Source organism: Coregonus clupeaformis, chromosome 10 (genome assembly GCF_020615455.1).
Source record: "Coregonus clupeaformis isolate EN_2021a chromosome 10, ASM2061545v1, whole genome shotgun sequence".
In the NCBI taxonomy this organism is placed as follows: domain Eukaryota; kingdom Metazoa; phylum Chordata; class Actinopteri; order Salmoniformes; family Salmonidae; genus Coregonus; species Coregonus clupeaformis.
Genome location: NC_059201.1, coordinates 37,010,162 through 37,034,616, shown reverse-complemented (window position 1 = coordinate 37,034,616; position 24,455 = coordinate 37,010,162). Strand labels below are relative to the sequence as shown.

At 44.4% G+C, this 24,455-nt stretch overlaps 1 protein-coding gene across 1 annotated transcript in view; it reads left to right on the top strand.

The window, feature by feature from the left end:
* erc2 (ELKS/RAB6-interacting/CAST family member 2) overlaps positions 1–24,455 on the top strand; it is a 93,303-nt gene that overhangs the window by 47,636 nt on the left and 21,212 nt on the right. The window contains exons 3-11 of the mRNA XM_041888602.2: positions 4,153–4,317; positions 4,612–4,878; positions 6,632–6,706; positions 8,668–8,823; positions 16,183–16,350; positions 16,935–17,102; positions 20,404–20,541; positions 20,637–20,777; positions 21,000–21,140. Of these exons, the coding sequence (XP_041744536.1) occupies positions 4,153–4,317; positions 4,612–4,878; positions 6,632–6,706; positions 8,668–8,823; positions 16,183–16,350; positions 16,935–17,102; positions 20,404–20,541; positions 20,637–20,777; positions 21,000–21,140 (1,419 nt within the window). The remainder of the gene's footprint in view (positions 1–4,152; positions 4,318–4,611; positions 4,879–6,631; positions 6,707–8,667; positions 8,824–16,182; positions 16,351–16,934; positions 17,103–20,403; positions 20,542–20,636; positions 20,778–20,999; positions 21,141–24,455) is intronic.

Here is a 24,455-nt window from a genome sequence, read left to right as displayed (position 1 = left end):
AATGTTCCTCACACGTTCCTCACACATTCTTCTCATGTTCCTCATGGCAGCTCTCACTGTAGCTCATATTCTCCATGTGCGCTACATGTTGTGTAGTGTTCTGATGCTGTGTTCTCCATGCGCTATGTTTTTCTCTGTTGGTTCCGCCCGTGCTACTACAGCTGCTGGATGCCAGGAGAACCAAGGTTTGTCCCTATGTTTGCAACCGCTGCCCTGGCTGCCGTGTATGCACAACATAGAGTCACCACCAGTGTGACGTCGTGGTGTGTCTTCAGTACCCCAGAGACCTGGCTGTCCTGTTCCTCTGCCCCCCCACACACCCCTGGGCTGTGTTGGAAATGGCACCTATTCCCAATATAGTGCACTACATTTGTCCAGAGCTTGTTTAGCTTCTGGCTAAAAGTAGTACACTAGGCCTATATTGGGAATAGGGTGCCATTTTGGACTTAGCCTTAATTGGACCCCTATACACACACCAGAAAGGAGTGTGATTGGTTTAGCCTGCACCGTTCCCTAAGGTCTACCCGTGTCCATCAGACCCTCTCCCTGCTCTTACACACTGCCAAGTTGAATTCTTCGGTGTTCTCCCTATACACACCAAACTGGGTGTGGCTCTACTATAAGGGTGTGGCTGCTCCTGTACACTGTGTGTGACCCTCGACACCCTATAGTATACTCTAAAATAGGCTGTGTTTTATGGAATGCCGTTTGGGTCTTTAAGTGTCAAAAACGGTACATGTCAAATAGCACTATTTTACGTGTCAAATAACCTTGTTGATCAATCAGGACCTGAATATGAGTGCACGTTACATAATAATTGAACGCGTTCATTATTTTTTTACGTAGTTATTACACATTGATTACACTATCACTCGTATTTTATATGTCACAAAGATTCATCGATACGTATGCAATAATGCTGGTAAAGTTTTATCTCGCACACCTACAGTGCTGGTCATTAAAAATAGCTAGCTAGCAGATGGATGCAAATGTTCTTCCCCAAAAGCAAAACGACATAATCTGTTTCAGTAGCTATAGATAGCTAGCTAACTATCTAGCTAGGTGTCATCTTCTAAAATAACCCTAATTTATCAGACAGTTATTATTTGATCAATGGTGGTCGGACCCATCTATGTGAAGCTAGCCACAATAAGGATTAGCCACAACAGTGGACTTTGCGGTTAGCCTTCAAAATAAAAGTAGGTCATTGACAGTGATGCAAATGAATACAAATAGTAGAATAATGCCATAATTGAATAGATCATGCTAAACGAGGTTGGAATGTTGTTATATAAAATCAACAAAATACAATAATTTGTTAATTTGACAAAAATATGTTAATCACACTGGATGTATAGACTTTAGAATTGCATTGGGGGCATACTTATTTCACTGTACAGCCTTACCTATGGATTGTGGATCAATGACATGGGGTATCAGTCTACTCAGTGACACCCAGAGAACGTTAGCGTCATAGCTCTTATTGCGGGATTCTGAAACAACTGTGAATTGAGCCACATTTATTGTCAACCTACCATGTGTACTGAACACTATTCCAGAGGAAAAACAATACTGCGTGGATGTTTTGGAGTCTGATAACTCTGAGGAGGACGTTGGGACAAAAGCTCTTGGGTATTGAGTAGACTGATACCCCATTTCATTGATCCCCAATCCTTAGGTAAAGCTGTACAGTGCCATATGAATGTCAATACACACAATAGGCTGACTGGGGAGGTGATTTCATACGGTCACAGTCCCGCGATAAGAGCTACAATGCTAATATTTGAGTAAACTCTTCACAGTTGTATTCTGTGGGTGTCACTGAGTAGACTGATACCCCATTTCATTGCTTCACATTCCAACCTTGTTGAACATTATTTAGTCAAAATATGGAATGATTCCACCAATTGTAACCTTCTGCATCACTTTCAGAGGTACTTTGAAGAGCTACTTTTATTTTGAAGGCGAATCGCTAATTCCACTATTGTGCCTAATCCTTATTGTGGCTAGCTTCACAACACATAACCCGGTCCGGTCGAGCCTCACTAGCCAGATGAAGCTAGATGGCTGCTTATAACGTTAGCTTTGGGCAACAGGGTTAAGTAGCTGGCTAGCTATTTATTATTTATTGAACTGAAGTTCAATTTCAATAGGCGAACAACAAGTGGCTACCTAGCTAATACTTACTCGCAAGGATTCCTAAATCATTGCAAAGAATAATGAAAATGACTGCAGTTTCTACTGGTCATTGTTTTCAGACTGGTTGTATTGGTGCTAGGTAGGTACCAAGCTAAAGCTAGCTAGCTACACCAGAAGTTGAGGTCGAACAAATAATAGCTTATTACCAACGCGGTATTGTAAACACATCGGTCGTGGCCGGTGTGTGCTTGTTTGCAGATTTTTTTTGTACAGCTTTGACTGCTACTGATAGGTGCTTGGTTTGCGCGTGCAAATTCAGCACACACAACATTCAATAATATAATTGTGTTATTTGACGTGTCAAATTAAACGTTTTTTAATGCGTAAAATTGTGTTATTTGATGTGTATCTTTTTTGACACGCAAAGACCCAAACGGCGTTCCATTGCGTTTTGTTCAATTTCCCCGCCACCTAAACCCTACGTTTCAATATCCATACTAGTGTACCACTAAGAATGCATGGCCCAATCAATGTATTGTGGCATGCTAGAGTGGATATTGGAACAAAGCCACAGTCTCCTTATTCCTTCATCCTATAATGGATGTGTGGTCTACTACTCTTTTATTTCTCAAGTAGTAACCCTTTGTCCGTTTGTATGCACACACACACACATGCATAAGCCACCTTAATTGGACGGGCTTATAGTAATGGCTGGAAGGGAAATAATGGAATGGTATCGAACTCCATGTTTGATACCATTCCATTTACTTCATTCCAGCAATTATTATGAGCTGTCCTCCTCTCAGCAGCCACCAGTTGCACATGCACATACACACGTGCACGCACACACACACACGCACACACACACACACACACACACAAACACACCTCCCTAACACACAGCAAAATGGATGGGCATGGACCCAGAGGTCCGCTTAGTCTACTGCTGTTGGTTGGTTTCAATCTCTCAGTGGGAACACTGTTTACTGTGTTGTGCATGGATCTCTGCTGCTTCCCTCTCAGCAGGATGGACAGCATACACCCTACAATAATGATAGATAATTATCAATAACGCTGCAAGAATCAGACATTGCAGCAAAGCATTCTTTGAAAGTGCAAGCTGTTGAATGCAACCATCAAACTTTGAACATTTGACAGGATCATCAAACTATTATCGATGGATCATGGTTCTGCAAGTTCTTCACTTTCCTACTATATAGGGAATAGGGTGCCGTTTCGGTTGCACAATCAGTTTCTCCCAGCAACACACCGATTCAGTCATTCACTGGATGGCTTTGTTTAAATGTGTCTCTCTTATTATTCCTACCTTCAAAGCTTCTAGAGAGATTCCTAAAGATTAGATTATCGATATACAGTACTGTACATAGATAACCATTTACAGTACACCTTACTCACCCTGAAAATAGTTACAGGAGATGGAAAGCAATGAGCCATATAGTCGATCATGAACAGTATATTAAACACTTGCATTTTATCTATCATTTTCTCATACTGCCATACTTTGTGTAATTTGCATTTTCTCTATTTGTCTTTCATGCCATAGTGAGGTAAGTCCTCAGATTCCTCTCCAAGTTTGTTCTGGAGTAACTATATTTCCCAGAGGTTGAATAGATTACAGTGTGTGTTTCTGAGTTTGTGTGTGTTCTTCGTAATACACATCTCCTTTCCACAGGGCCGCCTTCAAAATGCCCCTCCCCTCTCTATAAGATGTATTTTTGTGTGTGAGTTTGCGTGTGCCTGAATATGTCCCTCCATGTGTACATATTCAGTGACCCATCCTAGTCTGATCTGTAATTTCATTGAATCCACCCTAGACTACGTGCTGTGACCCTACCAGATTGAGACTCCTTGATGTGTGTGTGTATGTGTGTGTGAATGTGTGTGTGTTTGTGTGTGTGTGTGTGTGCTTGCATGTGTGTATGTGTGTGTGCGTGCTTGCATGTGTGTGTGTGTGTTTGCGTGCTTGCATGTGTGTGTGTATGACCCCCACAGCACCTGCAGCTGACCATCCAGGCCCTACAGGACGAGCTGCGGAACCAGAGGGACCTGAACCACCTGCTGCAGCAGGAGAACGGCGGCCGCTCTGGGGACCACTACACCAACATCGAGCTGACCGAGGAGAACTTCAGACGGCTACAGGCCGAGCACGACCGCCAGGCAAGGAATCTTAATAAATGATTCATAATAAATGAGTGATTAAATAAATGACCAGGGTTGCAAAATTCTGGTAACTTTCCCCAAAATTCCCAGGTTTTTCAGATGCCTTGGTTGTAGGATTTCGAATTCCCTGCTGATTCCCTCCGAGAATTTTGAGAATCTTCCCACCGGGATTTCTAAATCTTCTTCCAACCTGGACATTTTGGAAAGTTACGGAATTTTAGCTACCGTAATGATGACACAATTGATACTTCCTTCCTTTAAAATTCCTTTAAATTCCTTGCGTTCCGTCAGGCCAAAGAGCTGTTCCTCCTGAGGAAGACCTTGGAGGAGATGGAGCTGCGGATCGAGACCCAGAAGCAGACGCTGGGGGCCAGGGATGAGTCCATCAAGAAGCTGCTGGAGATGCTCCAGAGTAAGGGTCTGCCTGGGGGGCCAGGGAGGGTCAATGAGGAGGAGGAGCAGGAGAGAGCCAGGCGCATTGCTGAGGCCGAGGCTCAGCTGGGACACCTGGAGGTCATCTTGGACCAGAAGGAGAAGGAGAACATCCACCTCCGAGAGGTACAAGAGTATATGTCTACATCCCAAATGGCACCATATTCCTTGTATAGTGCACTACTTTTGACCAGGGCTCTGTAGGAACTATGGTGCCGTTTGGGATGCATCTTATGTAGTGCTTATGGTTAGTATATGTCTAGCTACTGTATGGCCACAGCAGACTCAGAATATATGTAGTGCTATTATACGGCTACTAAATTACTAGTTTCAGAAATCCCACACTGCTTTACTAAAATTGCATTGGCCAGTACTGTACTGTAATACCGTAATATATACCATTTACAGAGAAGACACTTTTATCCAAAGTGACAAGAGTCCACACATTTTGGTATGTGACCCCAGTGGGAATCAAACCCACAACTCTGCTGTTGCTAGTGCCATGCTCTTATGAACTGAGCCAAGTACAGGACGACTACAATACATAAGTATAATACAATACTTTAAAATACAATACTCAATTACAATACAGGTGGAAGATGTATGATTCCCATCCCCATGAGCGTGCCACCCTCCTTCAGGCCATGGATGAGGCATGCAATGATTTAAATCCAGACCTATGTCAAGTTTGGATTCGCCATGCCAAAAGGTTTTTCACCAGGTGCATGAACAATGAGGACCTGTGACCAAATGCTCAAGACAGGTTTGATGCAAACTAGTGCCTGCTAAACATTCTGTTTCTTTCATTTCTTTCATTTGATTACATTGTGAAAGATGTCTTCAATGATCACACATGGGATAAAAATGATGGACATTTTCATTCAATTTGAATGGGTAGTGCAAGTGTATTGCCTAATGTGAAAACAGTGTAATGTACTGTAATTTACAGTACTGTAGCATACTACATTCAAAGGGCAATTTTGAAATATGTATCTTAAATGTTTTGCTATTGGATTAACTGGTTGCTAAAATAACTAGATTGAGAATATAGCATTATGTTGTTTTGGTGATTAAACCAATATAATCATTATATTTCACAATAAAATGTTGGACCAATGGTTGTGTGGTGAAAGATGTCTACAAACAAATTGAATGCACAATGGAAGGTTTTGAATGTAAGACTGGCTGTGTTACAAGTGTTACCAGTTTGGAGTTTTGTACTAAGAGTTTTGAAAATTCACGAAATACTACCAAAGTGATTCAGAAAAACTTTAAATAGCCAAAACTATATAGTTTCTAAATGGCCACATTAGACCTGGTCTACTTGGTCAGGGTAGCCTCTGTAGGCACTGGTCTCACCTGTGTTTGAGGTGTTACTGATAGCGCCGAGTCATGTTGTTTGTTCACTACTGGTTTTAAAGCAATTTTCTTCTAACCTACAGTGTATGCCCATCAACACTAGAGGGCAATACTGGCCTTCTCTTTGTGTACCTACTGTGCTCTGACTGCAGTGAAAGGAGCAGTGTTCAATCTGTGTACAGTATTATTGTCAACAGAGAAGTATATGACTGATGTAATGGTAGTGCAAGTCAGTGCTGTCACTCTAGTATTGAGCTAAGTCAAGCTGTCATTACCCATGCATTTGGAGAGATTCAGGGCCCATATTCATAAAGCATCTCAGAGTAGGTGTGCAGATCTAGGATCAGGTTCCCCCTGTCCATGTAATCTTATTCATTGTGATCCAAAAAGCTAAACTGAACCTAGATCAGCACTGCTATTCTGAGATGGTTCATAAATACAGGCCCATTGCACTAGGTCCTAAGAGAGGCGACATTTGATGCTTGTCTTGTCCATTTCATATCAACTGGTGTTCTCCCAGGAACTGCACAGGAGAAACCAGATGCACCAGGACCCTGGCAAAACCAAAGCCCTCCAGACCATCATAGAGATGAAGGTAAGAACCATGGGGCATTATGGGTAGTGTAGTACACCTGGCTGGCACCATCACTGAGACCAACCATGTAGTCAGATGAAATACGAAAACCTTAGAGCTCGGAAAAGACAGATTTTGCTTGTATTGAATAAACTTTGAGTCTGTCAATAGCTTTGGACGCCCAGGCTCGTTCAACGACACAAGATTTGAAAGGATGACCTCGTGAGACTAGTCGGTGGATGATGTTGTAATGTTACATACCATAAAAAAGCTATCAAAAATGTATTCAAAGCACTAACTGAGCCACTGCAGAGCCCATTGGCCCACTGTAGCAGCAGAGCTGTGATATCACTTCTAAATATAAAGCATGCGCTCACAGCCCGCCAGCATGCCACTCTCTCACACACCACATCATCAGATGGAGCTGGATTGGTGCTGAGCAAACCCCAGCATCCCCTAGCACGGTCACGTGACTCTCCTCTAGCATCGTCACATGACATGCTGGCTCCTGGAGGCTCTGGATTTGCATACAGAGCAGAGCCCCGCTCCCTTCCATCCTCGGTGGAGGAACTCCCCGCTCCTCTCTGCTCTCTCCCACAGCCGTCTTGGTGCTGATGTTAGCATGAGTAATGCTCTCATCCACCCCCCTCTCTACTATCTCGGTCTCTAGGATCTCTTTCTCTCTCTCTCTCGATCTCTTTCTCTCTATCTCACCCTGTCTTTCAATTTTCCTCTCTCTATCCCTCTCTCATTCTCTCTCTCCCTCCCTCACACACCAGGGAGAGCACATTCTGCCTGCTGCTACCATGGAAACAGGTGTGGTTGTTTATGACAGCGAGGCCAGTAGCACAAGGAGGAGAGAGAGAAAGTGATTCAGATAGAAAGAGAGAGATAGAGTGTGCATGAGAGCATTACATCCTCTGCTTGATCAGCTTGATCTACTGTAGCAGTGAAAGCATTTGGATGGCATAGCATCTCTCTGACCCATTGAGCTACGGTATGTTGTCGTCTATACTATGTCGTCTCCACTATATACTATGCTATGTTCTCTCCGGTGGTTAGTTAGCGTCTGGCTACAAGTCATAGAATAGCGATGCATTGACGAAGCACATGGCCATGATAACAGCGTTCACATGCTCACGTTAACCCCTTAGATCCAGGACCATCTGTTGTTAGCTCTCAGTCGTCGTAGGGAGAGCCTTTTATACAGATCTGGATTTCCTAGTTCTCCACTGGCTGCTGGATGACCCTGCTGAAGCTCTAGCCACAGAACCACAAGTTCACAAGTTCAGAACCAGTCAAGGGTGAGATAGAGAGAAAGAAGGAGGAGAGACAGAAAGGAGAGAGAGGGAGTGAAACGAGGTTCTCGCTCGGTGCTCTGCAGGTGAAGTGCATGGGAGATGGACCATGGCTAATTTGAAAGATGTTGTATTATTTATTTAAAAACTCTGCAAAGCCAAAGCTACACTCGGAGGTGCAGTTGCAGTCCATAGACTGGCTAATGCATTGAAGTGCGAGCGACTACAGAGCAGCACGGCTCCTTTTCCTCTTCCTGCTTCTGCTTCTTCCCCAGGCGTTTCTTTCTGGGCTGGTCCTTCTCAACAGGCTGGATGTGATGTGTGCTGCTCAGTATTTCCAAATGGTGATTAATCCACTGAGAGGCTGGCTGGAGCTAGAACTGCTGCAGCCGGAGAAGGAGGAGGCTTTTGATTTTACCCCAAGATACTGCAGAGGCTCTCCTCCTTACTACTTCAAAGAGCTCTTACTTTCTCTGACAGGACTCTCTTTCTCCCTCTTCCATCTCTCTCTCCCTCCATCTTCTCCCTTTCACTGTCTTTCGCTCTCTCTTCTCTCTCTTTCAGGTGTTTTTGCGTTTTGTACACTGGTGAACCTTTGGAAATGTTCTACTAATGAATTATAAGTGTGGCTTCAGCACCAGCACTGAGATAGCATCTTACATGTGGTGCGTGTGTGTTGTGCAGGACACCAAGATAGCATCTCTGGAGCGCAACATCAGGGACCTGGAGGATGAGATCCAGATCCTGAAGGCTAACGGCTTGCTGAACACCGAGGACAGAGAGGAGGAGATCAAGCAGATGGAGGTCTACAAAAACCACTCCAAGTTTATGAAGACCAAGGTACACACACATATACAGGAAAACACAGACACACTATATGCACAGCAAAACATGCAGACACGCATGCATGCACGCACATACGCACATACGCGCGCACACACACACACACGCGCGCACACACACACACACACACACACATACACACACGTACTGTAGTAGTCTATAATGTGCCAAACACAATCACTCACACAATCTAGGGTTTGCTGTGCAAAGTGAACAGAACAGATTTGAGCTGACTGTCTGGCTGACAGTAAATGAGCTAGCTTTAGCATTATATTAACTGGTTTCATCTGGGAAGTGCTTCGCTGGCAGCTGTATCTGACTGGGAGATGCTTACTCATTGTTTTGTTACTCTACACTTAGCAGAGACAGACAGCAGAGAGAGCAGAGGAAGACCATAAAGAATACCATTCCTGTATTGTTAAAATTGATATTTTATTGTCCTCCGAAGCCTTATCAATATGTTTGTATCCATCTAGCATGATTGATTGTAAAGTATTACCATTGGAACCCACTGTCAGAAACTCTGGTTACATTGAATTTCCTTATCTACTGTTGCACATCTTATCCAGTTGGGCCAGCTTTGATTTGCTCAGTCATATTATACAGTCTGTCGTCAGTCGTCTTACGGTCAGGTTCCCAGCCTCCCTCCCAGCCTCCCTCCCAGCCTCCAAGTCTCTCTGGAGCATTGTGTCTGTGTTTTTACATCCATGTGAGGATAAAACCAGGGGGAGTTTTGTTGTTTTATTTTTAGACCATTATTCATCAATCATAGATGGGGCTGATGTATAATACATGAATAATGCAGGGGGCCAGATCCATCTTTAGTGAGAGGAGAGCCTGGCTACAATGAACACAGTGGATAAAGGTTTACTTTACCCACTGTCCCTCTGTTATGGTGAGAGGCTTTTCTACCAAATGTCCACTGCACAAAGCACACAAAGTAAACTCGTACACAGACAGCTAATACACACACAGGTATGAAGGCACACACACACCTGCCATGATTTTTTGATTTAATTTATTAGGATGCCCATTAGCCGATGCCAATGGCGGCAGCTAGTCTTATTGGGGTCCGACACATAAAGAAAAATACATTACAGACAAAATACCTTACAATTTACATACAGTACCAGTCAAAGGTTTAGACACACCTAGTCATTCAAGGGTTTTTCTTTATTTTTCCTATTTCCTATATTGTAGAATAATAGTGAAGACATCAAAACTATGAAATAACACATCAAAATATATTTTAGATTTTAGATTGTTCAAAGTAGCCACCCTTTGCCTTGATGATAGCTTTGCACACTCTTGGCATTCTCTCAACCAGCTTCACCTGGAATGCTTTTCCAACAGTCTTGAAGGAGTTCCCACATATGCTGAGCACTCGTTGGCTTCTTTTCCTTCACTCTGCGGTCGATCTCATTCTCAATGTAGAAAATAGTAAAAATAAATAAAAACCCTGGAATGAGTAGGTCGAAGGTTCTTATCCAGAGCGACTTACAGTTAGTTAGTGCATACATTTTTCTTTTTTTAAAGTTATTTTTTTTTGTAATTTAGCAGACGCTCTTATCCAGAGCAACTGACAGGAGCAATTAGGGTTAAGTGCCTTGCTTAAGGGCACATCAACAGATTTTTCACCTAGTCGGCTCGGGGATTAGAACCAGCGACCTTTCGGTTACCCACTAAGCTACCTGCCACTCATGTAATGTGTGTGTGTGCATCTATCAGTTACACATACATGTCAGTACATACACACAACAAGTAGGTCACATGGAGGAGAGGCGTTGTGCCGTGAGGTGTTGCTTTACTTATTTTTTAACCAGGTTTGCTCTTCACTTGCGCTATATAAGATGGAAGGGAGTTCCATGCACTCATGATAATACTATTTAGCTCACAACTTACATTTACATTTACATAATTTAGCAGACGCTCTTATCCAGAGCGACTTACAAATTGGTGCATTCAACCTATGATAGCCAGTGGGACAACCACCTTTTTTTATTTTTTATTTTATTTTTATTTTTATATATATACAGTGGGGAGAACAAGTATTTGATACACTGCCAATTTTGCAGGTTTTCCTACTTACAAAGCATGTAGAGGTCTGTAATTTTTAAAAATCCAGAAAATCACATTGTATGATTTTTAAGTAATTAATTTGCATTTTATTGCATGACATAAGTATTTGATCACCTACCAACCAGTAAGAATTCCGGCTCTCACAGACCTGTTAGTTTTTCTTTAAGAAGCCCTCCTGTTCTCCACTCATTACCTGTATTAACTGCACCTGTTTGAACTCGTTACCTGTATAAAAGACACCTGTCCACACACTCAATCAAACAGACTCCAACCTCTCCACAATGGCTAAGACCAGAGAGCTGTGTAAGGACATCAGCTGGGATGGGCTACAGGACAATAGGCAAGCAGCTTGGTGAGAAGGCAACAACTGTTGGCACAATTATTAGAAAATGGAAGAAGTTCAAGATGACGGTCAATCAGGGGAGGCGAGATCTTGGCCAACAACCTCCTTCCCTCAGTAAGAGCATTGAAGATGGGTCGTGGCTGGGTCTTCCAGCATGACAACGACCCGAAACACACAGCCAGGGCAACTAAGGAGTGGCTCCGTAAGAAGCATCTCAAGGTGCTAGCCAGTCTCCAGACCTGAACCCAATAGAACATCTTTGGAGGGAGCTGAAAGTCCGTATTGCCCAGCGACAGCCCCGAAACCTGAAGGATCTGGAGAAGGGCTGTATGGAGGAGTGGGCCAAAATCCCTGCTGCAGTGTGTGCAAACCTGGTCAAGACCTACAGGAAACGTATGATCTCTGTAATTGCAAACAAAGGTTTCTGTACCAAATATTAAGTTCTGCTTTTCTGATGTATCAAATACTTATGTCATGCAATAAAATGCAAATTAATTACTTAAAAATCATACAATGTGATTTTCTGTATTTTTGTTTTAGATTCCGTCTCTCACAGTTGAAGTGTACCTATGATAAAAATTACAGACCTCTACATGCTTTGTAAGTAGGAAAACCTGCAAAATCGGCAGTGTATCAAATACTTTTTCTCCCCACTGTATATATATTTTTTTTAATGGGGGGTGGGGGAAGAAGGATTACTTTATACTATTCCAGGTATTCCTTAAAGAGGTAGGGTTTCAAGTGTTTCCGGAAGGTGGTCAGTGACTCCGCTGTCCTGGCGTCGTGGGGGAGCTTGTTCCACCATTGGGGTGCCAGAGCAGTGAATAGCTTTGACTGGGCTGAGCGGGAACTATGCTTCCGTAGAGGTAGGGGAGCTAGCAGGCCAGAGGTGGATGAACGTAGTACCCTCGTTTGGGTGTAGGGTCTGATCAGAGCCTGAAGGTAAGGAGGTGCCGTTCCCCTCACAGCTCCGTAGGCAAGCACCATGGTCTTGTAGTAGATGTGAGCCTCAACTGGAAGCCAGTGGAGTGTGTGGAGTAGCGGGGTGACATGAGAGAACTTGGGAAGGTTGAACACCAGATGGGCTGCAGCGTTCTGGATAAGTTGTAGGGGTTTAATGGCACAGGCAGGGAGCCCAGCCAACAGCGAGTTGCAGTAATCCAGACAGGAGATGACAAGTGCCTGGATTAGGACCTGTGGCGCTTTCTGTGTAAGGTAGGGTCGTACTCTGCAAATGTTGTAGAGCATGAACCTGCAGGATCGGGTCACCGCTTTAATGTTAGCGGAGAATGACAGGGTGTTGTCCAGGGTCACGCCAAGGTTCTTTGCACTCTGGGAGGAGGACACAATGGAGTTGTCAACCGTGATGGCGAGATCATTGAGCGGGCAGTCCTTCCCCGGGAGGAAGAGCAGCTCCGTCTTGCCGAGGTTCAGCTTGAGGTGGTGATCCGACATCCACACTGATATGTCTGCCAGACATGCAGAGATGCAATTTGCCACCTGGTTATCAGAAGGGGGAAAGGAGAAAATTAATTGTGTGTTGTCTGCGTAGCAATGATAAGAGAGACCATGTGAGGATATGACAGAGCCAAGTGACTTGGTGTATATAGGAGAGGGCCTAGAACTGAGCCCTGGGGGACACCAGTGGTGAGAGCACGCGGTGCGGAGACAGATTCTCGCCACGCCACCTGGTTGGACCGACCTGTCAGGTAGGACGCAATCCAAGAGTGAGCAGCGCCGGAGATGCCCAACTCGGAGAGGGTGGAGAGGAGGATCTGACGGTTCACAGTATCAAAGGCAGCGGATAGGTCTAGAAGGATAAGAGCAGAGGAGAGAGAGTTAGCTTTAGCGGTGCGGAGAGCCTCCGTGACACAGAGGAGAGCAGTCTCAGTTGAATGACCAGTCTTGAAACCTGACTGGTTTGGATCAAGAAGGTAATTCTGAGAGAGATAGCAGGAGAGTTGGCTAGAGACGGCATGCTCAAGTGTTTTGGAGAGAAAAGAAAAAAGGGATACTGGTCTGTAGTTGTTGACATTTGAGGGATCGAGTGTAGGTTTTTTGAGGAGGGGTGCAACTCTCACTCTCTTGAAGACGGAAGGGACATGGCCAGCGGTCAAGGATGAGTTGATGAGCGAGGTGATGTCGATCGGATGTCGTCAACCTTCTTTTCAAAATGGTTGACGAAGTCATCCACAGAGAGGGAGGAGGGAGGGGGAGGAGGAGGAGGATTCAGCAGGGAGGAGAGGGTGGCAAAGAGCTTCCTAGGGTTAGAGGCAGAGGCTTGACATTTAGAGTGGTAGAAAGTGGCTTTAGCAGCGGAAACAGAGGAAGAGAATGTAGAGAGGAGGGAGTGAAAAGATGACAGGTCCGCAGGGAGTCTAGTTTTCCTCCATTTCCGCTCGGCTGCCAGGAGCCCTCCTCTGTGAGCTCGCAGTGAGTCGTCAAGCCACGGAGCAGGAGGGGAGGACCGAGCCGGCCGGGAGGATAGGGGACATAGAGAGTCAAAAGATGCAGAAAGGGAGGAGAGGAGGGTTGAGGAGGCAGAATCAGGAGATCGGAGGGAGAAGGATTTAGCAGAGGGAAGAGATGATAGGATGGAAGAGGAGAGAGTAGTGGGAGAGAGAGAGCAAAGGTTGTGACGGCACATTACCATCTGAGTAGGGGCAGAGTGAGTAGTGTTGGAGGAGAGCGAGAGAGAAAATGACGTAGGGAGGTTAAAGTCACCCAGAACTGTGAGGGAACTTATCAAGGCGTCAAGCTCATTGATGAACTCTCCAAGGGAACCTGGAGGGCGATAAATGACAAGGATGTTAAGCTTGAATGGGCTAGTGACTGTGACAGCATGGAATTCAAATGAGGAGATAGACAGATGGGTCAGGGGAAAAAGAGAGAATGTCCACTTGGGAGAGATGAGGATTCATGTGCCACCGCCGTGCTGACCAGATGCTCTCGGGGTATGCGAGAACACATGGTCAGACATGGAAAGAGCAGTAGGAGTAGCAGTGTTTTCTGTGGTAATCCATGTTTCCGTCAGCGCCAAGAAGTCGAGGGACTGGAGGGTAGTATAGGCTGAGATGAACTCTGCCTTGTTGGCCGCAGAACGGCAGTTCCAGAGGCTGCCGGAGACCTGGAACTCCACGTGGGTCGTGCGCGCAGGGACCACCAGATTAGAGTGGCAGCAGCCACGCGGTGTGAAGCGTTTGTATGGCCTGTGCAGAGAGGAGAGAACAGGGATAGACAGACACATAGTTGACAGGCTACAGAAAAAGGCTACAATAATGCAAAGGAGATCAGAATGAAATGAACTAAATATCTGGGAAATCGAGAGAGCGGGGCCTCCCTCACTTACGTTTCACTGAAACACTCAAATATACTCTCCCAACTTCCACTTTAGAAATTATAATTGTTGTAAACTACAGCGTTTCAATGTTTTCTAGGAGTAGACTCTAACTTAGTTTATTCAGCTAGCTAACTTGGTACAGTATTCTTCTGTGAAAACCGTCCAGGGCACCGAATCCTATGACGCCATAGCCAACTAGCATGCCAGCCTCCAATAACACGGTTTAGCACCAATACTCAGTTACAACAAACCACCAGTGTGTTAACACGCCAAACAGATCATTCGTGTCCGTGTCGAACGTTGTGTAAAGTTTTGGGTTAGTTTTGACAGTTTGAGTGAGTATGTCGTCAACTTATTCAGCCAATTAGTTAGCTAGAATAGTTAGCATACTAGCTAGCCATTGCTCTCTGCCAACGAACCAACCCCTCCTTCCACGGCACAAACACACAGAGAGAGCCAAGCTAACGTTAACTAGTCACCCATGTCCCGAATTCCCTTGAACGACTCTGGTTACCAGTATGTAAAAACAAAACAAAAATAAATGTAGGTTATAACTTACCCTTAGTAGCTACTGTTAGCCAGTTTAGTGCAAAGCTAGCCACTGAATCGATTCAGCCAGTTCGCGTCTGTCCCAACGGAGAGAAAGCGGCTCCAAATATTACAGCTAGGTCGTTCCAGCTATTGTCTAGTTAGCTATCCAGGTACCAACAAGCTAGCTACATTTCGAGTACAGTAGCTACTAACAACCTAACGTTAACGCTGAGGTTAGAAAAACAGCTGAATGGTAGGTAGCTAGCTGGCATAATTACAGGTACTCTTAAGCGTGAAATAACATTGGAAACAACTATCCACAGTTGCTAATAGTTGCCAGTAGCTACCCGCTAGCTAGCTAGCTTTATTGGTCCAGGTAGTGGGTTAGCTAGCCTTGTGCTTCACCGGGCTCAGCCGAATACAATACTTACCTACAATAATAATAATAATAATATGCCATTTAGCAGACGCTTTTATCCAAAGCGACTTACAGTCATGCGTGCATACATATTTTGTGTATGGGCTAGTGACTGTGACAGCATGGAATTCAAATGAGGAGATAGACAGATGGGTCAGGGGAAAAAGAGAGAATGTCCACTTGGGAGAGATGAGGATTCCTGTGCCACCGCCGTGCTGACCAGATGCTCTCGGGGTATGTGAGAACACAAGGTCAGACAAGGAAAGCAGTGTTTTCTGTGGTAATCCATGTTTCCGTCAGCGCCAAGAAGTCGAGGGACTGGAGGGTAGTATAGGCTGAGATGACCTACAATAACCTACAATAACTACCTAGATAAACGACCTACAATACCTAACTACAATACCTACCAACAATCTAAATACATGGTTTAAGCTTTACTCGACACCATATAAGAAGCCAAGCTTACCTCCCGCTAGAGAAACACAACCTCACCCGACTAGTATCCACCGCAACTTCATACGAGAGTTAGTTCTGACACACCCTGTTGTGTGTGTGTGTGCGTGTGTGTGCGCATGCCTGCCTGTGTGTGTGTGTGTGTGTGTGTGTGTGTGTGTGTGTGCATTCGCGTGCATCTCCCCCCAACAGATTGACCAGCTGAAGCAGGAGCTGTCTAAGAAGGAGTCTGAGCTGCTGGCCCTGCAGACCAAGCTGGAGACCCTGAACAACCAGAACTCGGACTGCAAACAGCACATAGAGGTGCTCAAAGAGTCCCTCACTGCCAAGGAGCAGCGCGCTGCCATTCTGCAGACAGAGGTAGCTACAGCACACACACACACACACACACACGCATCCTTGCACACATGCATATATGAACACACACATGCACACACATACAGTTAGAACACACACACATTCCTGCACACATGCATACAAACACACACACATGCCCGCACACACTCACATACAGTATGCATAACGAACACGCCTATATGCTTACAGTAAGATACACCCTCGGATGTGCACAGAATCTCCTTATGTTCATTGATACACTAAAGTTGTATTTTGGTCCTCGTACACTGTTTCTAAGGAAACATTATATCACCCTTTCCCTGTACTCTGCTTCATACACTTACATATCCCCTCCCCTCTTGCTTTCTACCCTTTAGTAGAGCATGAACCTTGTATTGTAAATGCCAAGTATCTCAGAGAGAACTCTCGTTCTTCAATTTGACAATAATAATAAGTTGAACTTTGAACTGTGCCCTTCAGGGTTTATGCCGGGTCACTGTAAAAGCACTTTGTGTCAACTGCTGATGTAAAAAGGGCTTTATAAAACACATTTGATGGAATCTGACCTCTGAACTGTGACATTTGACCTATGACCACTCTCCTCCCAGGTGGACGCCCTGCGCTTGCGTCTGGAGGAGAAGGAGTCCTTCCTGAACAAGAAGACCAAGCAGCTGCAGGACCTGACAGAAGAGAAGGGCACACTAGCTGGAGAGATTCGTGACATGAAGGACATGCTGGAGGTCAAGGAGAGGAAGATCAACGTCCTGCAGAAGAAGGTTAGGGGTCAAGGGTTAAGGGTCAGGGGTTAAGTGTCAAGGATGTATTTAGGTAGAAAGTAGTTAAGGGTAGCCTGGGCATGGTCACAAGTTTGTTTAATAAATGGATAAAAAAATAATCTCTGACCAACATAGTGTTCTCCTACCATTGCTTACAGGACTATAGATGTCACAGCCTAGCTCTGCTGTTCCTCGCTAAAAGCTTTTAGGCATAACATATTTGGTAGTAGAAATACTGGTAATGGATGCTGACTCGGGGGCTTCAGCGACTCGCCTAAGAGCAAATCTGAGGGAAACACTGCAAAAAGTGATACATTTGAGACTTAGGTTTACAATTAAGCTCTCCCCTGGATTGAGTTCATCAGAATTGTTACATACTGTAGAACCTAGATGAGAGCTCACTGTGTGTGGGTGTAGGTTAAGTTGTTTGGATGTTTGGTTGGATCCCTGTCTTATCCCTGAGACCCGGGCTGCTTCCCAAATGGCATCCTATTCACAATATATTGCACTACTTTTGACTAGAGCTCTTTGGGCCCTAGTCAGAAGTATTGCACTACATAGGGAATATGGTGTCATTTGGGATGCACACCTGAGCTGGTTGGTCTCTGAGGATACGAAGCATGCATGTATGCACAACCACACACACACACACACACTTCCTCTAGTGTGTGCAATAAATATACAGTGTGTTACTCTCTCTCACCTTGACCTCACTTTCTCTTTCTCTTCTCTCTCTATCTTGCTCTCTCTCTCTCTCCCCCTCTCTCCCTCCCTCTCTCTCTCTCTCTCTCTCTCGCTCTCTCTTTCTCTCTCCATCTCTCTATCTCTCTTCACTTTATATTTCTCTCCGTCTCTTCTTCTGATGTGTCTCAACTCTGTCAGTGCACTGTGTCTCTCTTTGTCTAATTTTATTTTTGGTCTGTTTCTTTCTCAGATATCCCTCTTTCTCTTTCTTTCTCTCTGGCTAGACTATCTTGTATTATTTCTTACTATCTTTGAGAGACATCTAACTTTCTATCTGGTTGTCTTGCTCAACAACAATGAGCTCATAACATCCTTCCATATGTTTCTCTGTAACCTTTTTAGTCCCATGTGAAAACAGAGATCACATATAGCCATTTACGTGGAAACACACTACTCTCTCTCCTCTCCTCTCCCTCTCCTCACTTCTCTCTCTCTTTCTCTCTCTCTCTCTCTCTCTCTCTCTCTCTCTCTCTCTCTCTCTCTCTCTCTCTCTCTCTCTCTCTCTCTCTCTCTTTCTCCCTCAAATACCAGCCAATCTAAAAAAGCTTTAAATTGATGAGATTTGGGAAAAGAAAATAATAAAGGCTTCCTCTTCCAGGTTTAAAAAGCCCAACACAGTCACAGACTGCATCCCAAATAGCAGCCTATTCCCTACACTACCGGTCAAAAGTTTTGGAACACCTACTCATTCAAGGGTTTTTCTTTATTTTTACTATCATGTAGTAACCAAAAAAGTGTTAAACAAATCAACAAATATTCAAATAGAAACCTTTTGCCTTGATGACAGCTTTGCACACTCTTGACATTATTTCAACCAGCTTCACCTGGAATGCTTTTCCAACAGTTGAAGGAGTTCCCACATATGCTGAGCACTTGTTGGCTGCTTTTCCTTCACTCTGCGGTCCGACTCATCCCAAATCATCTCAACTGGGATGAGGTCGGGGGATTGTGGAGGCCAGGTCATCTGATGCAGCACTCCATCACTCTCCTTCTTGGTAAAATAGCCCTTACACAGCCTGGAGGTGTGTTGGGTCATTGTCCTGTTGAAAAACAAATGATAGTCCCACCAAGCCCAAACCAGATGGGATGGTTTATCGCTGCAGAATGCTGTGGTAGCCATGCTGGTTAAGTGTGAATTCTAAATAAATCACAGACAGTGTCACCAGCAAAGCACCCCCACACCATAACACTTCCTCTTCCATGCTTTACGGTGGAAAATACACACGCGGAGATCATCCGTTCACCCACCATGCATCTCACAAAGACACGGCGGTTGGAACCAAAAATCTCACATTTGGACTCCAGACCAAAGGACACATTTCCACCGGTCTAATTCTTATTGGTGTCCTTTAGTAGTGGTTTCTTTGCAGTAATTCGACCATGAAGGCCTGATTCACACAGTCCCCTCTGAACAGATGATGTTGAGATGTGTGTGTTACTTGAACTCTGTGAAGCATTTATTTGGGCTGCAATTTCTGAGGCTGGTAACTCCAATGAACTTATCCTCTGCAGCAGAGGTAACTCTGGGTCTTCCATTCCTGTGGCAGTCCTCATGAGAGCCAGTTTCATCATAGCGCTTGATGGTTTTTGCGACTGCACTTGAAGAAACTTTCAAAGTTCTTGAAATGTTCTGTATTGACTGACCTTCATGTCTTAAAGTAATGATGGACTGTCATTTCTCTTTGCTTATTTGAGCTGTTCTTGCCATAATATGGACTTGGTCTTTTACCAAATAGGGCTATCTTCTGTATACCCCCCCTACCTTGTCACAACATAACTGATTGTCTCAAACGCATTAAGAAGGAAAGAAATTCCACAAATTAACTTTTAAGAAGGCACACCTGTTAATTGAAATATATTCCAGGTGACTACCTCATGAAGCTGGTTGAGAGAATGCCAAGAGTGTGCAAAGCTGTCATCAAGGCAAAGGGTGGCTATTTGAAGAATCTCAAATATAAAATATATGTTGATTTGTTTAACACTTTGTTGGTTACTACATGATTCCATATGTGTTATTTCATAGTTTTGATGTCTTCACTATTATTCTACAATGTAGAAAATAGTAAAAATAAAGAAAAACCCTTGAATGAGAAGGTGTGTGCAAACTTTTGACTGGTACTGTATGTAGTGCACTACTTTTGACCAGAGACCTCTGGAAGTAGACACAATTACCCTGCAAACATCACTCACACTAACTCCTAACTCACACTCCTAACTTTTAATGCAGTTTCTCTATGTACAGTTCTTTTGACCTCATGCTAATTCCCTCTAGCTCTCAATACCTACCTCTCTGTTCTGTTCTCTCTCTGTGTTAGGAGTGTGCTGGGGTTAAATTGTTTTAGCTGACTGATATGTAACTCCCTCCCTCCCTCCCTCCTTTCTTTCTTTCTTTCTTTCTTTCTTTCTTTCTTTCTTTCTTTCTTTCTTTCTTTCTTTCTTTCTTTCTTTCTTTCTTTCTTTCTTTCTTTCTTTCTTTCTTTCTTTCTTTCTTTCTTCCTTCCTTCCTTCCTTCCTTCCCTCCATCTCTTTTTCCTCCCTCCCTCCTCCTCTCCCCCAGATTGAGAATCTGCAGGAGCAGCTGCGTGATAAGGACAAGCAGCTGGGGAACCTGAAGGACAGGGTGAAGTCTCTACAGACTGACTCCAGTAACACTGACACGGCCCTGGCCACCCTGGAGGAGGCACTCTCTGAAAAGGTACAGAAGGACCCAGAGCTTTATACCCGGTGAACTTAGAACCAGGGCCCAAACAATGAACTTTAAACTAATGTCCATGTGTGTGTCTCTCTCAGGAGCGTATTATAGAGAGACTGAAGGAGCAGAGAGCGAGGGAGGACAACGAGAGGATGGATGAGGTGGAGTCCTATAAGAAGGAGAACAAGGACCTCAAGGAGAAGGTCAACACCCTGCAGCTGGAATTAACAGAGAAGGAGGTCAGTGTAAGATAAGATAAGATAATGACTTTATTATCCCCATGGGGACATTTTTGTTGCGGCTCTGTGCATACATAAAAACACAAAGACATTTCAAATACATGGGATGCTGCTCCCTCTGGCAGTGTGACCCAGTTTGGCCTGTTCTGTTATTATTCTACTGTGCTGTGCCTCCTTGTGTGATCCTGACTGTCCGTGCTGTCCCTGTTTGTCCCCCTGTAGTCCAGTCTCATTGACCTAAAGGAGCACGCCTCCTCCCTGGCCTCCTCCAGCCTGAAGAAGGAGTCCAAGCTCAAGTCTCTGGAGATGGCCATCGAGCAGAAGAAAGAGGAGTGTAGTAAGTTGGAGACACAGTTACAGAAGGTAGGTCTCCTAGCACTGCGTCAGTTAAAAGTGTTAATGGAAGTGGGGCTTACATGGCTGGGATTCAAAGATGCACTGTAAATAATTACTTTGGATCAACCTAAAAAGTAAAAAAAAGAACTGATTACAAGTAAATTACATTTGTTGAAACCAAATTTATGATTCAATACCAACTGTTATATTTGATTATTAACAAACATATATTTCAAGTTGCAACCTATTTCTTTCAACACTCAACTTACTTTTCCCCTTTGGTTAAACTTAAAAATAACATAAATACAAACTAATATAAAGTGCATTCAGAAAGTATTCAGGCCCCTTGACTTTTTCCACATTTTGTTAGGTTACAGCCTTATTCTAAAATTGATTAAATAGTTTTTTCCCCTCATCAATCTACACACAATACCCCATAATTTTAAAGCAAAAACTGGTTTTTAGAAATGTTTGCAAATGTATTAAAAAAATAAAAACTGAAATATCACATTTACATAAGTATTCAGACCCTTTACTCATTACTTGGTTAAAGCACCTTTGGCAGTGATTACAGTCTTCTTGGGTATGACGCTACAAGCTTGGCACACCTGTGTTTGGGGAGTTTCTCCCATTCTTCTCTGCAGATCCTCTCAAGCAATGTCAGGTTGGATGGGGAGCATCACTGCACAGCTATCTTCAGGTCTCTCTGGAGATGTTCGATCGGGTTCAAGTCCGGGCTCTGGCTGGGCCACTCAAGGACATTCAGAGACTTGTCCCGAAGCCACTCCTGCATTGTCTTGGCTGTGTGCTTAGGGTCGTTGTCCTGTTGGAAGATGAACCTTCGCCCCAGTCTGAGGTCTTGGAGCAGGTTTTCATGAAGGATCTCTCTGTACTTTGCTCCGTACATCTTTCCCTCAATCCTGACTAGTCTCCCAGTCTCTGCCGCTGAAAAACATCCCCACAGCATGATGCTGCCACCACCATGCTTCACCGTAGGGATGATGCCAGGTTTCCTCCAGACGTGACGCTTGGCATTCAAACCAAAGAGTTCAAACTTGGTTTCATCAGACCAGAGAATCTTGTTTCTCATGGTCAGAGAGTCCTTTAGGTGCCTTTGGGCAAACTCCAAGCGACCACTGTGTTCTTGGGGACCTTCAATGCTGCAGAAATGTTTTGGTACCCTTCCCCAGATCTGTGCGTCGATACAATCCTGTCTTGGAGCTCTATGGACAATTCCTTCAACCTCATGGCTTCGTTTTTGCTCTGACATGCACTGTCAACTGTGAGACCTTATATAGACAGGTATGTGCCTTTTCAAATCACATTCAGTCAATTGAGTTTACCACAGGTGGACTCCAATCAAGTTGTAGAAACATCTCAAGGATGATCAATGGAAACAGGATGCACCTGAGCTCAATTTCGAGTCTCATAGCAAATGGTCTGAATACTTATGTAAATAAGGTATACAAAATACATATATACAGTACCAGGCAAAAGTTTGGACACACCTACTCATTCAAGGGCTATGAAATAACACATATGGAATCATGTAGTAACCAAAAAAGTGTTAAACAAATCAAAATATATTTTATATTTGAGATTCTTCAAATAGTCACCCTTTGCCTTGATGACAGCTTTGCACACTCTTGGCATTCTGTCAACCAGCTTCACCTGGAATGCTTTTCCAACAGTCTTGAAGGAGTTCCCACATAGCACTTGTTGTCTGCTTTTCCTTCACTCTGCCGTCCGACTCATACAGCTGATTGTGTATATTGGTTCCTGACTTCCCTGAAAAGTTGCATATAGCGGGGGCTGTTCGATGCTAATGCAGTACGCCACAGGATGTTTTTGTGCTTTTCAAGGGCAGTCAAGTCTGGGGTGAACCAGGGGCTATATCTGTTCTTAGTTTTGAATTTTTTGAATGGGGCATGCTTATTTAAGATGGAGAGGAAAGCACTTTTAAAGAACAACCAGGCATCCTCTACTGACGGAATGAGGTCAATATCCATCCAGGATACCCAGGCCAGGTCAGTTAGCCTGCTCGCTGAAGTGTTTTAGGGAGCGTTTGACAGTGATGAGGGGTTGTCGTTTGACCGCGGACCCATTACGTACGCAGGCAATGAGGCAGTGATCGCTAAGATCCTGGTTGAAGATAGCGGATGTGTAGTCAGGATGATATCTATGAGGGTGCCCATGTTTACGGATTTAGGGTTGTACCTGGTAGGTTCCTTGATAATTTGTGTGAGATTGAGGGCATCTAGTTTAGATTGTAGGACGGCCGGGGTGTTAAGCATATCCCAGTTTAGGTCACCAAGCAATACGAACTCTGAGGATAGATGGGGGGCAATCAATTCACATATGGTGTTCAGGGCACAGCTGTTGGCTGAGGGGGGTCTGTAGCAAGCGGCAACAGTGAGAGACTTATTTCTGGAAAGGTGGATTTTTAGAAGTAGAAGCTCAAACTGTTTGGGCACAGACCTGGATAGTATGATAAGCTCTGCAGGCTGTCTCTACAGTAGATTGCAACTCCGCCCCCTTTGGCAGTTCTATCTAGACGGAAAATGTTGTAGTTGGGAATGGAAATGTCAGAATCTTTGGTGGCCTTCCTAAACCAGGATTCAGACACTGCAAGAACATCAGGGTTGGCGGAGTGTGCTAACGCAGTGAATAACTCAAACTTAGGGAGGAGGCTTCTGATGTTAACATGCAAGAAACCAAGGCTTCTGCGGATACAGAAGTCAACAAATGATAGCGCCTGGGGAGCAGGAGTGATACTACATCACCAGATATGGCTAAAGGCTTTAAGAACTGGTCTTCTAGTGCGTTGGGTACAGAGAAAAAAAGGGGCAGATTTCTCCGGGTGTTGTAGAATAGATTCAGGGCATTATGTACAGACAAGGATATGGAAGGATATGAGTACAGTGGAGGTAAACCTAAGCATTGGGTAAAGAGATAGCATCACTGGAGGCACCGATTGAGCCGGTCTCCGCGTGTGTGGGGGGTGGGACAAATGAGCTATCTGAGACAGGTTGAGCAGGACTGGGGGCTCTACATTGAAAAAGTACAGTTAGAACTAACCGAAATAGCAATAGGCAAGGCATATAGACATGGGAGAGAGGCATAAAGCAGTCACGGGTGCTATTCGAGAAAGCTAAGACAACAGCTGGTAATGGCGACGAAAGTTTGAGCTGAGGCTAAACAGGATGGGGTACCGTATAAAGGAACAGTCCAGCAGGCATCAGCTGTGTAGCTGAGTGATCTTAATGTCCAGTGAACAGCAATACGTAAGTCCGGGAGCAGTTCAGTGGCTGCTACGTTACATGCGAGCTAGAGGCACGGCTG